Consider the following 15,310-nt stretch of genomic DNA (forward strand, 5'->3'; position numbering starts at 1 on the left):
CTTAGAGTCCGTTTTTACCCTTTGGGTACGAAATCCAAATTTCTTCCAAATGCTGGTTAAAATACTTTGAAAAATAAAAGACAACAGTTGGCTCTCATAAATTTATCACCATCATCATTATAAACACTTTACCGGACAACAAGAGTGTGCGGGTGTCCTCTCAGAATTTGTGCGGCATAAGCTGCTATCGACCGCGTTAGCAAAGTGAAGACTAATCGAAATCCTTATTGCTCTGAAAAGTTAGATGTAGGTGCCGGGGGATCAAACTTAGGCACCCCGACTGCGAGGCCAAAACCTTATCCTCACTTATCTCTTGATGAATTTATCACCATATACGCTTTTTATTATACGATTACATGACAGCCAACTTGTGATTACTATATTATAATTTCAATGAAGACGATTGATTTTAATGAATCATTTTATGGTACTGTTTTTAGGCTGAACGAAAACAATTTGTAATCACAAGATATATGGTATTGAAATTATTTCCCATAATTCGGTGAACACTATAATTCACTCGGGTGCAAGCTCGGGTCTGTATTGAAAAATAGTGCGAGTGCAAGAGGATTTCTTAGAAAGGACTGTTGCGATATCACCAATGACGTAGACTTACCCTATCCGTCTTAGACTGTATCATCTTCAGTGAAGTAGGTGATAATTAACTACTGACATATAAACATTGATGCAACCAGTAAGGCTCGTAAAATTCACAAAGCAAATAAGAAATGCGGGTATTTGTGAAGTCTGAGTAAACCTAGATTCTAGGCCATGGGTATTGATCGAAACATTGCTTTATCAACAAATATTCCTTATCTTATTGGATAAAGGTGTTATCTTGACGGAACGTAGATAGCTTGACTTAGTTGTAACACGACTCTTTGAAAATATGTTCTTCATTTAAATATATGACGTGAAAGTATCGTAAAAGAAAAAATAAAATAATAACAAACGTAAAAAAGTATAAAAGTGAAAGAAGTGATAAATTAAATTTAACAAGTCGAGCTGAAAACTTTGAAAATGTATATAAATGATATATTAAACAAAGCTTTAACACAAGCCCCCAAAGTAATCTGATAATGATTTTCAATCACATAGATTGCACTTCAAAAAATCATCAATGATATATATATAAACGTTAAAATAGTGATGTTGTGCCAAATATAAATTGTTACGATGGAAAATATACAATATGAAAGAAGAGGTAGCAAAGCCCGAGCCTTTGAAAGGTCATTTAGTTATTCCGCAGCAATTGGAAATGTATCTGAAAGATCGTCAATTGAAATACCAACTATGACAAACACTGAAGTTTACACCAATGAAGATTTTAAAAAACATTATAGAATTTCACAGACATACGTAGAAGGAAAGGAAATTGTATTTCCTTATATTGTTACTAATATAAATTGTGAAGATGCTAATACGACTCAACTTGAAGGCGAATACAGCTCACAATACTCGAGTGAAGATGAACAAGCTGATGTTGGTCTGGTTATGACAATAGACGTTGAAACAGAGTCTCCTAAAAGCTCTGAAAAAAGAAATATATCAGATGCATCGACACAACCTGTTGTTGGTTCTGTTAATTCTGCCGAAATTTACGATACAATAGAAATGGCTGGGAGCATTGACAATGACACAACTACAAATACAGTTCCTACAAATGCCTACTATGATTATTCTTCTCCATACACTAGAAGGAGCAAAAAAGGTAAAAAAAATAGGTAAGACCAAATTCTTAAATATATAATTATTGACCACTCGCTGCGCCCCGTGGTCACCCGAGGTGAACTACTACTCGGTTGCTTTGTTAGGACGTAAACCACTGTTGGGAAATAGATGTCTTACTAGGTCCTATGTTAATCTCCGTCTCCGTAAATTCTATGCCAAAAATCAAGTGGTTACTTAGATAGGTTAAACATAAAAAAAAACTCTCTCATTTAAAGGAATATAGATTATTCTATGCTCGTTCGTAAATAATTTGACGGGAAATCTCTTAAATCAGCTCTTTATGGCAAGAGTTTTTATTTTGTGCTGAAGGTATATTATATATAATCCATTATCTCGTTTGTAAGTACATATTTTAAAGAATGCCTAAAATAACACCTAAGCTGTGAAGATAACAGTTACGTTTTTGGGAAATGCTTATTTGTTCATTGATGAACTAATTTATCTTTAGTGAGAATCTAAATACTTTACGGAAATATTTCGTGGCCCAGTTTTCCATTTTGAGGCCAGTATTTAAAATAAGAAAGTAATAGATGTGCCCGCTGCTTTGTTCGCCTTTACTGTATATGTATGTCATAATCTTCACTAATATTATAAATGCGTAAGGGTGTAGGTTTGTTTGTCCTTCATTCACGCTCTAATCAGGCCACCAATCAACTTTTTTTAACATAGAGTTAGTAGAAAGGGCGCAGAGTAATATAGGCATTTATCCCAAGAAAACAAGCCGTTACAAGACACCTTATTGCAAAATTTTTATTTTTATCAGTTGCTAGATCACTTTGCTGAAGTAAGACATATGTAAAAATTCTTTCGCGTGAAAACTATGAGTAGGGAAGCCGATATATGTAAAATAGATTTATGGGAATAAATAAATAGTGCTATACCGAAAGAATATGTAAAATTTTCCTTTATCAGAAAATGAGAATACAACCTAAATCCAATGAATACAAAATCTCAATATTTCATTCGTTGCGATCAAAATACCAACTTAGATAAATATTTTATCAGCAATTTTGATAAGATACGAATTTGAATAACATATTCGGGAATTTTACTAACCGTAATCTACAAATATTGAAAGGTGTTTACACTTCAATTCATTTAGGGTATTAATATCGATGCATCATTTAAGAAAAATAACCGTTCTCGTTGAATGTTTTGTTTCAAGCAAGCAATTTTACAAATTACTTTTTCCGTAGGAATTATGTTCTGTTTATAGTGACACAATACTAAGTACTGGGAGATTAACTTTATTTTAGAAACGGGTTTGAATATATTAGTATGGAGCCTGATAGTATACTGCTGAATCTTGGCACTTTAGAAGATTTTATCTTCTATAATAATTATTCTAGCCATTATTCGCCTACAAATACCATTACTTCGACCTAACATCTAACTAATTAAAGTAAACCTTAAAGTACTAATAAGTACAGAGAGGTATTTATGGCCAGCCTTTTTATGGCGTCCCTTTCGGGGGACCGTGTTTAAACCCCAGCATGCACCTCTAACTTTTTGGAGTTGGGTGCGTTTTTTATTTAAGTAAAGGAAAACATCGTGAGGAGTTCTCCGTAATGTTCTCAAGGACGCGTGAAGTCTACCAATCCATACTTGGCCAGCGTTGTGGACAGTATCAATTAAAATATCACTTGATTCAACGGAGAAGGAAAACGTCGTAAGGAAACTTGCATACCTGAGAGTTTTCCATAATATTCTCAAAGCAGTGTGAAGGCCACTTATTCGCACTGGGTTAGTTTGGTGGACTATGGCCCTAACCTCTTCTTATCGTAAGAGGGGATCCGGGCTCTGTAGTGGGCCGATAATGGGTTGGTATGATTAAGATGACGTATGACTGAGAAGAAAGCTTACGCGGATGAAAAAATTTTTTTTTACTAAAATTAAGAATAGCCTATGTCACTGCTGAATTGAATAGCTTTCGAAAAATTAAGGAATGAATAAAATCGTACAGTAGTTTTCGGTTTATCGATAAAAAATAAACTAAAAATAAACAAATCTTTCCTCTTAATAATGTTAGTATTATGTAGTTAGTACGGAAATTGTTTTGCATTTACAGACGGCAACCCGGTCGACCCGTTCGTTCTAGAAGAGTGGTTCACAAAAGCGGGGAAGAAAACGTGCCAGTAAGAAGCAACATACCGGCCAAATCTATGAAGTACATGAGAGACATAGTTAATACTGTGGTCAGTATTAACCGCTAATAATTACTAATATAAGGTTAATTGTGTAAAGTTGTTGCTATGAAATAATATATGCTGCGTATAATGCTCATAATAAAAAACATATCTAATTTATTTCGACTTCGGAGAAAATAGGTGGAGGCAGAATGGTTGGCTGATAAGCAAGCGATCCTGTCAATTCACCCGATCACTGCTTATCAAGTAATAAAGAACGAATAAGAACGCTAAAAGTTATTTTCTTAGTCATTTTCACTAAAATCGCATGCACGAGAAATAGTCCATAGTTATGCCAACTACCAATACATTATTTACTGAACATCTCTGAAATAGGGTAACTAGCGTCGTAATGCCCATCATGAATGCGACGTCCATGCGATAAGCAAGCGAAAGTATCTTTCTAATTCAAAGTTAACTAGTTTCTAGGTAATAGATAAGTTTTAAATCCTTTTATATTAGTAACAAAATCATTAAATCCTTGATGAAGTCTACGATTTCGTTGATTAAGTTTTAGCTGTCCATTTAGTTTTGGCTATTTATCTAACCATCTACATATTATCTAAAACTCATCATTAGTTTCTTCAATATTACCTACAATTTTAAAGGCATATTGAACGAAGAAACAGTACCTACCCTCTTCAAAACAGAGAGAATTATCATAACCATCAGGGAGATATTGGGTATCGACGCCGGTATATTTAATTAATTAATGATCCTTATAATTAATGTCTACTAAGTTTATATAAACTGAAATTTTTAGATCAACAGTAAATGGCGGTTCATAATATTGATGATGGTGTTTTCTTACTTTGTCTTCTGGTTTATCTTTGCTGGTATCTGGTATGCAGTCGCCACCTCTTACCAGGATGACATAGGTGATGGTAAGGAGCATTGTGTCACGGGTACCTCCTCGTTTGCTGGTCTTCTCATGATGTCAGTGGAGACGCAGGTAAAAATACTTTAATTTGTTATAGTCAGTCAAACTGTTTCTTATTCACTTATTTCTAAACTTGAGCAATGGTTTATTACACTTCAAGTGACAGAACCTCTAAAAATTCACGTTATGCCAAGTTTATTGATAGAGCCCTAGGTTTAAAAGATGTCGGCTAAAACCAATGATAAAAACAAAACAGAGAAAGCTAGAACATTTCCAGAAACTGAAGGCAATATCCGGAAATGCTCTATGTTTTTAAAATCCAAAATTTAAAGTAGCATTTCTGCATTTATTTAATACATATTTTTTTCTTTTTATTTTCAGATGACAATCGGATATGGAGTCAGATATCCAAATGAGGAATGTCCTGAAGCAATAATCATAATGGTGTTTGAAGTAGGTTTACTAACGTTTGTTAAGCATGTTTAAAACCCACACTTTGAAATTTCGAGGACCTAGTTTAATATTGTAGGTCGGTCAATTTATATAATATTTAGAAATTCAGCTCCTATTTAATAGGACCCACGGACCTTAAATAAAGGAGGAACATAAATTAAAATCAGCCTGGTTTATTTGTATGGTTGTTGATCTATGTTCGGCTTAATCTTGGTGAAATTTGACATACAGGTGACCTGGAAACGAACATAAGTACTTTTTACCCAGTAAGACCAACAGAGTAACGTTCACCAGGGATTTCACAATAGCCTCTAGCAACAACTAAATCAATCTTGGCTTAATTTGGAATTTTTAATAAATCCCAACAAATAATAGATATAAATACGAATGTGAGTTTGCTTGTTACACTTAAACATTTTAACTACTCAACCGATGAACGTTATATTTCGCGTACTCATCATAAAAAGGACATAGAAATATTTTATCACAAAAGAAGGAGCTATTCCTGAGAGATGCAAAAATAACATTTAGAAAAAGAATTCTTGCTTGAGAAAATCTACACTAACACGAGCTAAACTGTAATAAATATAATATCTATTACAGATAATAGCAGGGACTGCATTGTCGGGGGGTCTCGCTGGTTTGCTCTTCACAAAAATGATACGCCCTAATAGACAAGGTGCTCCCATCGGATTCAGTAAGAAAGCCACTGTGAGTATTTTTTATTAACACTAATTTACTAACAAGATTAAGATCCCAAAGGTGTCAAAATCATTTTGTGACAGTGCATGTCTATTGTAGTAGTACTACCGCCATGCTTATTTTTCCCGCCAAACAGCATTGCTGTGTTCCTATCTGTAGGGCTTGGTAGCAGGTATTACTACAAGCACGTCAGGCTTAGTACGTCAAAGGTGCGTGGCTCAAACTATTTACCGATTCGAATTAGAAAGTTCATTCGAAAATGCACTTATTATCTGTCTGCAAGAAAGCTGGACTGTTTCATCTTCAGAAAATATCTTTATTTTTTACTATGCCACAAATGTTTTAAAAACACCTTAGCGTTAGGTGCTACCAAGCGCTTCCATAACTTGAGTACTTCGGTACTCAAATTCTCAAGCGCCAGAATAATGCTTGTCACGTATGGCTCAACTTAGTAAAAGATTCCAACTCAGCCTTGTGCTAAATGGCTTACTAAGCATATAAGTACGCAGCGCAGATTTTTAGGTGGAACCATAATCCAGGTGCCATTTTAACCGTTTAATAGATCGATCCAAAAACTGGAAACTTTTTGAAAAACTGTTTATTCGTTTGTATCCCACTTCTGAATAATAAAATCGTTCTTCTCTTAAATAAAACTGAATGTACTGCACTCTCTGAAATATTTTTGTATTAGTACAAAAATATTTCAGAGAATGAACTAACAAAAAAAAATTATAGGTTTGTCTGCGCGATGGTGAACTATGTCTGCAATTCAGAGTATGGGATCTTTTAAACCTACATTTAATTGGAAGCACAATAACTGCATACATGCTTAAGCCAATCAGGTTAGACAAATTACCTTGTTTCTTCTTATTTTATCTATACCCACCCACTTACATAGATAGAAACTCGAAACAACACAACAACAAAGCAGTGTAATAAATTGATGTGGAACCTACTACTGTGTCGTCGATAATAGGTGCACAAAATGTAGCCAAACAAATTAAGATGGTAAATGTTCCGATAAATCTAAAAGTACGATGCAGGTATACTTTTATTTTTTTTTCCTTAAATACCATATCTATATCTATCAAAATATAGCAACATTGGTTTTATTTATTGTTTTTCATGCCCGACGAACTTATAATATTCTTGTATTCGATCATCTTCAGAATAAGAAATTTTACTAAAGCTTTGGGTTTGAACTTACCGAAAAAGTTGTATTTTTAAGTTCGGCTATAATTTAGTAAATGCGAGCCAAATTAATAAAATGATTCCATTTCTTATTCCTTATTTACACTTCATTTCAGAACATTAGAAGGAGAAAGAGTACAGAATTATATGCACCAACTAGAACTAAAAGAAGGGCGTGCTTTCCTTCTTTGGCCAATTACTGTAGTACATGTTATAAATCATAAAAGCCCACTCTATGATCTCACAGCGCAAGATATGATGGACTTGAGGTAATTTTTCTTGCGTAACTAATCGTATTTTGTCATAATTGCATCCAGAAGGATACGATATTTTTCCGATCCCAAAAAGTTTTAAATATAACAATTATATTATATAAAACCAATCCGCACTGGGCCAGCGTGGTGGACTACGGCCAAAACCCCTTCTCACTGTGGGAAAAAACCCGTGCCCTGTAGAGGGCCGGTAATGGATTGATATGATGATGATTATATAACATTACTCGTTATTTCCTTCGGATATCTATTAAATATCCGTAGGCCGTTTCCAGGATGCAAAATTTCACCAAAATAAGGTTAACGGTATAGCCATACATAGGAAACGAATGTTTTTTTAACGCGGGTAACATTTATTACCATATATCCTGTGTAAATCTCTAAGATGTCATCAAAACAGTGCACAACATAAGGCAAACATAGCTAACAAAAGCAACAAACCAAATATAAGTACTTACTTACGTATTATAATTATGGATTATTAATTAATACCGTGTTAAATTGCCTCGTCTAGTAACAGAAGGGCTGGCAAAATTTATGCATAAAGAATCATTCAGCGCAGAAATGCAGCAAACATAATTAGCTTAAATATTTTTTGTTTTTTTTCTGTTTTAGATTTGAAATTGTGGTTTGTCTTACCGGCTCGTCTAAGAATATGGGAACAGTGACCCAAAGCAGGACATCCTACCTATCCAAGGAAATCATTTGGGGATATAGATTCAAAAACGTATTGCAGTAAGAATTGATTGATACTATTGTTAAGACTAATCAAATTTCAGTTTTCATAACCTTTTGGCCTACCTTAACCTTCTTTTACAGTCAAGCTAAGGTCTATGAATAGCTAAGTTGTACGACAAAATATGTGCGCAACAATTTACTACACTGAAAAAATTTATTTTTTCGAGACGTCTGTAAAAACACTAATTCATATTACCAAAAATACCTACCTAATTAAATATAAGATACATTAAAAACCAATGTTAAAAAATATATAGCATCAATGTAAAACAAAGAAGGGATATTTTGTGTTGCTACCCTATATCGATGTATCTGTCTCCTACGTACAGTCTCAGGCCAAAAGCCGGAAAACCTCTTTAAAACAGACATTTGTAAAGATTTTAAAGTACTTAGAGAACCAAAGTGGGTTTTCTCCGCAACTAATTATCATCATAATTACCAGCTCACCTCAGGACACAGATGTTTCTTCACCGTTAAAGCAAGTGATAATAAATTGCTTAAATTAAAAACGCCATAACTCTTAAAGTTACCTGTGCATGCTGGGGATCGAAGTCGGTCCCCCCGAAAGGAAAGCCAAACTTTACCCACTAGGCTATCACCGCTCGGCGCTCCTTGGGAGTAATAAATACTTTCAATTTTAGTTGGTCAAAGAAGCACGAGGCATACTCCATTGACGTTGAGCACCTCGACTCGGTAGAGCAAGTGGAAACACCTCTGTGCAGCGCTAGCCAGCTAAAAGAATTCGAAGAGGATATCAAATCATCACAACAACTACTATCAACCCCAACTAACTTATCTCTGACACGCATATCTTTAAATCAAGAGGACACTTCTACTTTATCCAGGGCGGAAGAGTCTGTGCCTTCTAGTCCGATAATCAATATGAATTCGACCCGAAGAAGTTTTGGATGGCATTTTAGAAGATTTTATCCAGAAAGATATGTGGAGGGTCAAAGTAGAGGTACCGCAAACGCGGGTGAATTTTAATTTAAATAAAGGCTAAATTTATTTACGAAATACTTTGAGGTATAGAAATATCTACTAAATAGAGTAAAACAGTATATTGAAACAGGTTTAGAAATTAAATTATTTTTTATCAAGCTTTTGTTATTTTCATTTGAGAGTAGAGGGAGAGATTTTGCCGGCACTTAAGAAATTCAGCGATCAACTATTAATTTATCCCTTTTATTGACAGTCGATTTTCATATATTATGATGGTCTTTTTTTTATTATTCCACGACAAGTTAGCCCTTGACTGTAATCTCACCTGGTGTTAAGTGATTATGCAGTCTAAGATGGTAGCGGGGTAACCTGTTAGGGAGTATGGTAGTCATACTTATCCCTAATCGGTTTTTACGCGACATCGTACCGGGACACTAAATCGCTTAGCGGCACTTCTTTGTTAGTAAGGTGGTAACTAGCCACGGCATAAGCATCCCACCAGACCAAAATTACAATGGCTACACCGAAATTGTACTTACCGAGTGCAGAGTCACAATAAAAGACTATATCTATACATAACATAACCGTGGATCGTCTACAGGACAAAATATAGGTAGCAAAAGCCTAGCCTAATGCCTGCTTACTATAAAATAAACTTTAAACAGTATAAATGAAACCACAGGTCCGTAGGGTACCAAATAATTATGTGTACCATTTCAAGAGTAAATAGGTCGACATTGTTATCTCGTGGCGTGCATCTTACACTGGACACACCCACACGCAGGAATTTATATAAGTACCTACTAATATAAAAAATGCGAAAGTGTAGATATTAATTTGTTGGTTTCCTATTTCCATGTGCAGAATGCAAGCAATACTTCATTCTGCATTTCTGCACATGTACATAGGATACTTTTTATCCTGGCAAAGCCTTAGAAGCCAACTGTACCCGTGGAATAATAAAATGCCTATGTAAGAAAAATTTCATATAAATATAAAAACATCTTGGATAGATAAGTAATTTAAAAAAACCGAACTTAACTCGGCTAAAGTCGCTAGCAACAGTTTATTGGTCTAAATTGTTATACAGACGTATGATTATTTATTGTAAAAATATCTACCCTTTATGACTACTTTATAAGTGTACTACCACCACTAGGTATAAAACTTCTCAATCAATAACAACTCATCCTAAAATAGCTAATGTTTGAAATTTCTCCTCTTTGTTTCCAAAATAATATTATACATTTTTTTGGGATTTTAATAAAATTTGGCATAGTGATAGCTGGTATTCCGGGTCAACATAAAGGATACTTTTTATCCCGATAAACAATAAGTTTCATCTTGGAAACGGAATAATTTTTTTTATCAATTTTACTCCATAGCTCCGATTAATTTGAATCGATTTTAATAATTCTATTTTTTATTTAAAAGTGTAGCATGTATTGTCGTACTTAAATGGAGATCTGATAAATATTGTCAGAGATAAAGGGCATAACTCTTCACAGATAACAGTAAATCGCAAGGCATATGGGACATCGATCGAATGCATGCGTACCATCCTAATAATATTATAAATGCGCAACAAATAAAATAATATAAATATTAAGTTTGATTATATACCTGCAAATTCATTTTTAAATTTTTCAAATTGAACAAATCGCTTAGATGTTGCGACGGGTATAGAAACGCAAAAAGCAAGAAAAATGCAGCGAGCCGCCCGGCCGCGAATAACATAGTTTGGAAATAAAACTGGACCTGGTAGGTGGCGCTAAAATTAGTTTCTTGGTTTTTTTTTAGATATTGAAACCTCTTATAAACAATTTGGTGCAGACGAAGTTGCGCCGGTCAGCTAGTCTATCTATCTATCTATCTATATATCTATATATATAAAAGAGAAAGTTTGTGGGTATGTTCCGTATAGGCTCCGAAACGGCTTGACTGATTTCAATGAAACTTTCAGGGAATCTCCGGATTGACCTGGCGAGTAATCCTGAAAAGTTTAGTGACGATCGTAGCACTCCTATTTTTGAACTGCCAAACTGTCAAATACAGCTTTTATTTACTATGACGATATTTTATTGTTAGGTGTACATGGGTGTAGATAATGATCGTCACCCGCTCGAGAAGAGAATGAATACGGAGAGAAATAAATGATTGAGTATATCATGAGACTTCAATTAAAAATTTTACGATGTAAGTTTTTTGTTCAAATAAAATAAAGCAAAATCCGGCAAAATAAGTACCCAGCCTGGCGAAGGGGACTGGGTACGCTAGTATACAATACACTCTGTATTCATTCTCATTCATTCATTCATCAATAGTCTATAGTAGACCACTGCTGGACTAAAGGCCTCTTCCAACTTTTTACACAATCAGCAGATGGGTTGGTGCTCGCAGTAACTGGTAGTAGTGGCAAAGAGGATGCTGCTGTCCGTTCACCGTTACATTCCCTTAGTCGTCATCAACGAGATGAGAAGGGGTTACAACTGTATCTGCTGTCACCACGTGGCACTTAAGAGCTTCTACGAGATCTTTTATGTTGCCTGCATATAACTTTTAAGTTCACTCAAGATTTCAGGTTTAAGAAAAATGAAAGTATGATTGCATTAATTGGTAAACTTTCGAAAACCTGCTATTCTCAATAACAAGTTGAATCCGCGCGATCTTAAAATGCTGCATCTTCAATGTTTGCATCATAGAGATTTGCATTGGAATCTGCGGCAGGTAGTCAGATGCTGGGGTGCTTCATTCGATATGGTGCAGTAGGCTGGAGTAGAGTATACTGAAACGATGTTTAACTTGCCTCTTACGATCTGATGATTACATCCATTTTGCATCAGACTCAGAGAGGGTCACTGCCCACAGCGCCAATCAGCCGGCAATAATAAAAGATGATACTAAAATCCAAATCAGCAAATCTTTATAAAGCAAGGTCTGATAGCGTAAACTTCGGTGCTCTCCAAAACAGCTGCAATGATTTGAATGCGAGACAGGATAAAAATGCTGATGTGTATTATCCATTGATCAATGGTCGATTACTCACTTGTATGAGTAATTACCATGATAATTGTAGGGCATTACTTGTTTCCGTGTGCGATGCTGCGTCAGGTGATCGTGCTGTTGTAGTCTGAGAGCTAACCATACAAGTTAAAAGATTATTTTATTTTAACATTACGGGAAATCAGTGTAAAAAAAAAATCATTAAAGTGTAAAATCTCCAAAGGATTCTTGGACAACTTCATTTTTCAACAGACTTAAGAATAAGTAGGAGGTTCTTAATTCGACTGAGTTTTTTTTGTATATTTGTTACGCGATTGCTCCGCCATTTTTACACCGATTTTGGTACTCGTATGTCATACCTCAGAGATGGTCAAATTTTAATTTGCAATTGGAGATATCCTGGAAAAATTGAGGGAACTCTTCAAATGTTATAGAAACACCTAGAGCGATTTGAGTACTTTTTAGTGTAATTTGAGAATTCTTTCGAAAACAACCATTTAGTCACGTCACAGTTTGACGACCAAGGGTGATGAAGATGATTATGAAGACCAAGGATGGCCACCGAAACTATACAATAATTAAGAATGTATTACACTAGTAGTGCGGGATTAAGGTTTATAGTAGGTAAGCAATTTATGCTCGTGACAAAAAAGGAGTGACAAACTGCAGTATGATTATGAGCAGTTGACATTTGTCTATTATAACTTAGGTTATTAACATACAATTTGAAAACTACTTACTGAAAACGTGAACAATTTTTTTGACAAAAATGAACAGACCGAGTGAAAAAACCAAAAATAAGTCGGAAATGGGTTCTTTTAAAAAAAAAAAACATCTTTAGCCTGCTTGAATAGATCATCCATGTTAGTTATATTTGGTTGAGTACATTTTAAATAAATTCATTATTAACTTAGGGCTTTAGAAAATTGAAAATAAAAATAACAATAATTTGACAGGTCACTTATAATTATTTATGACAAGAAAGCCGATCCAGATATGGATCGATGAAGTAAAAACTGCTGCAAAAAGGAATCTGTGGAGAAAGGTTGAGGAGGTCTTTGCCAATAAAGCAAACAGACATGATTGAGGTGTTATAAAAAAGAAACATTTTTTTAAATCAACTTTCATTATTTTGTTTCTTTTTTAATGAAAGAAAATTCACATCAGATAAAGACACCTGGATATTATTAGAGTAGATTTTTAGACACTATGCTTATAGTATTTATAAACGACTTACAAAAAAACAGCAACCAGTTTCTCTACGCCTTTCTTTTTAACTGAATCATCAGTCAAGGAGATAAGGCTGTTGCGGTAGATATAAAAATTTACGATTATAATCCTAAGGTTTACCGTTGGCCATTTGGACCACAAAAAATATTACCCTCATAAATAATAACTAAGTAATGTAAATGAATATGATTGTTCAACAAATTTCGCTTATTTGCAAAATTTAAACAAGATAATAAATTACTTTTTATTTTTAGAATTAGGACAAACAATTTGTTGCGTATAATACATTCCCAGTAAAATAGATTCCTAATTTTTGTATTTTAACGATTTTGCATTAAATATATTTAATGTTCGTTTAAATCTATACTTATAATCTGTAACGGGTCGAATTCTGTACAGATATATAAAAAGTATTTTTTGGAGGGCACTCAAAAATGGAAACTGAAGCTAAATTTTTTTTTTTCATTTTATTATGTCTGTTTGTATCATAACCTCGCATCATGGTGAAACTACTAAATTAATTCAAATAAAGCTTTGCACCATTTCAGTTCATACTACGAGGTAGGACATGGGAACTTCTGTAAGTTTAGTTTTGCTCAAATTTCGTTTTAATCTGGAGATTATATTGCAGATAGAGCATAGAACATCCCAGCGGACGGCAGCTAACCCCTCACTTAAGGCTTAACGATACTGAATACATAAAGTGCTGCCAAATTTATGAGGATTTCAGTGCTACGGCTAAATAAAAAATATTAAATAGTTAAATTTTCTGGGTTAACATTTAGCATATCAATCAACTAACAATGCTATTTCGATCTTCCTTTAACGATTTCTATTCTTTATTACTGATAGGAGCTGAGACTGATGTATACCAAATTATTTTGCAAACTTCCAAAGTCAGCACCCATCCATTTACTGACTTCGGTCAACGTTGCTTACCCAACGCTATTGTTAGTGCTGCTATTAAACCACATAGTATTAATGCAGTGATTTCTTATACGAAATTCAAAGTATTTTAAATATGGCAAAGCGGGAGTAGGTCCTCGGGACGGGTATTTGCGACTGGCAATGTTTACGTGATTGAAGGTTTCAAATAGTGGTTGATTCCTTTAATGTAAGCTCCAAGAGCAAAGACGATAGAAAGACGAAGAAGATATATTATTCCCCCTCAGTCATTTGTTGAAATGTATGTACATACAAACATTAAATACACGCTTAGAATATTAGAAGAAATCATATCCATAAGTGGTTAAGCAATATAATAAAATTTTTAAATCACATTGGCTCTGAGGTCATAACGGAACAGAAATAGAACAGGGAAGAATGTTTTAGATTTGTTGACTAGTCTGCCTTACTATTTTACTTACCTGTTGATAATACGTCATTCTTTACGGTAAATACTTATGTGATAAAACCTCTTATGACTAATATAATGTCTGTAACGGAAATGTAGCAAAAATGACTTTTCTGAAAAAAGGTAAAATAAGCTATAGGTTTATATTCCCTGTAGAGTAAAAGGCCTATCAGTAAAAACTCCTAGGACGTCAATTTAGACTGTTGTTGTCTAGTTGTTGTAAAGGGAGTTTTCAAAATAGACGCCACGCAAAGTACATAGTAATGCATAGCTACCATAAAATGAAGGAAAATCACAAAGAGCTTAGGTAGAGACAAACTTTCCATTGAATAAACCTGAATAAATGATTAACGAAATTAAAGGATTAAGGGCACTTGCAAAAATATACACAAAATCCATAGTCCAAATAAATTTTAATTATGATAAAGGTTGCAGAACAAACATATTTTACTTGTTGATGATACCTTTTAAACTGACAGTACCTACTTTAGTATAATAAAACTGAAAACTATTTTATACTTATCAAACATTGTTAATTTTTCTTAACATCTTTAGTAGGTAATCCTATTTTATTTTTAGTCAGTATGTGTTATTTGCTTGAGATTAGAAACCTGAAGTTATTTACTTA

General features: G+C 34.1%; 1 protein-coding gene across 1 annotated transcript; it reads left to right on the forward strand.

Moving 5' to 3' along the window:
• The first annotated feature begins 1,000 nt into the window (after positions 1-1,000).
• LOC120624387 (ATP-sensitive inward rectifier potassium channel 1-like) lies at positions 1,001-9,253 on the forward strand. The gene is made up of 9 exons (XM_039890902.1): positions 1,001-1,724; positions 3,800-3,926; positions 4,681-4,869; positions 5,179-5,250; positions 5,854-5,961; positions 6,688-6,794; positions 7,260-7,412; positions 8,031-8,150; positions 8,795-9,253. The coding sequence occupies exons 1-9, from the start codon at positions 1,177-1,179 to the stop codon at positions 9,138-9,140; spliced, it is 1,770 nt and encodes a 589-aa protein (XP_039746836.1). The 5' UTR covers positions 1,001-1,176; the 3' UTR covers positions 9,141-9,253.
• Positions 9,254-15,310: the final 6,057 nt, after the last annotated feature.

This window comes from Pararge aegeria, chromosome 1 (genome assembly GCF_905163445.1).
Source record: "Pararge aegeria chromosome 1, ilParAegt1.1, whole genome shotgun sequence".
NCBI classification, from domain to species: domain Eukaryota; kingdom Metazoa; phylum Arthropoda; class Insecta; order Lepidoptera; family Nymphalidae; genus Pararge; species Pararge aegeria.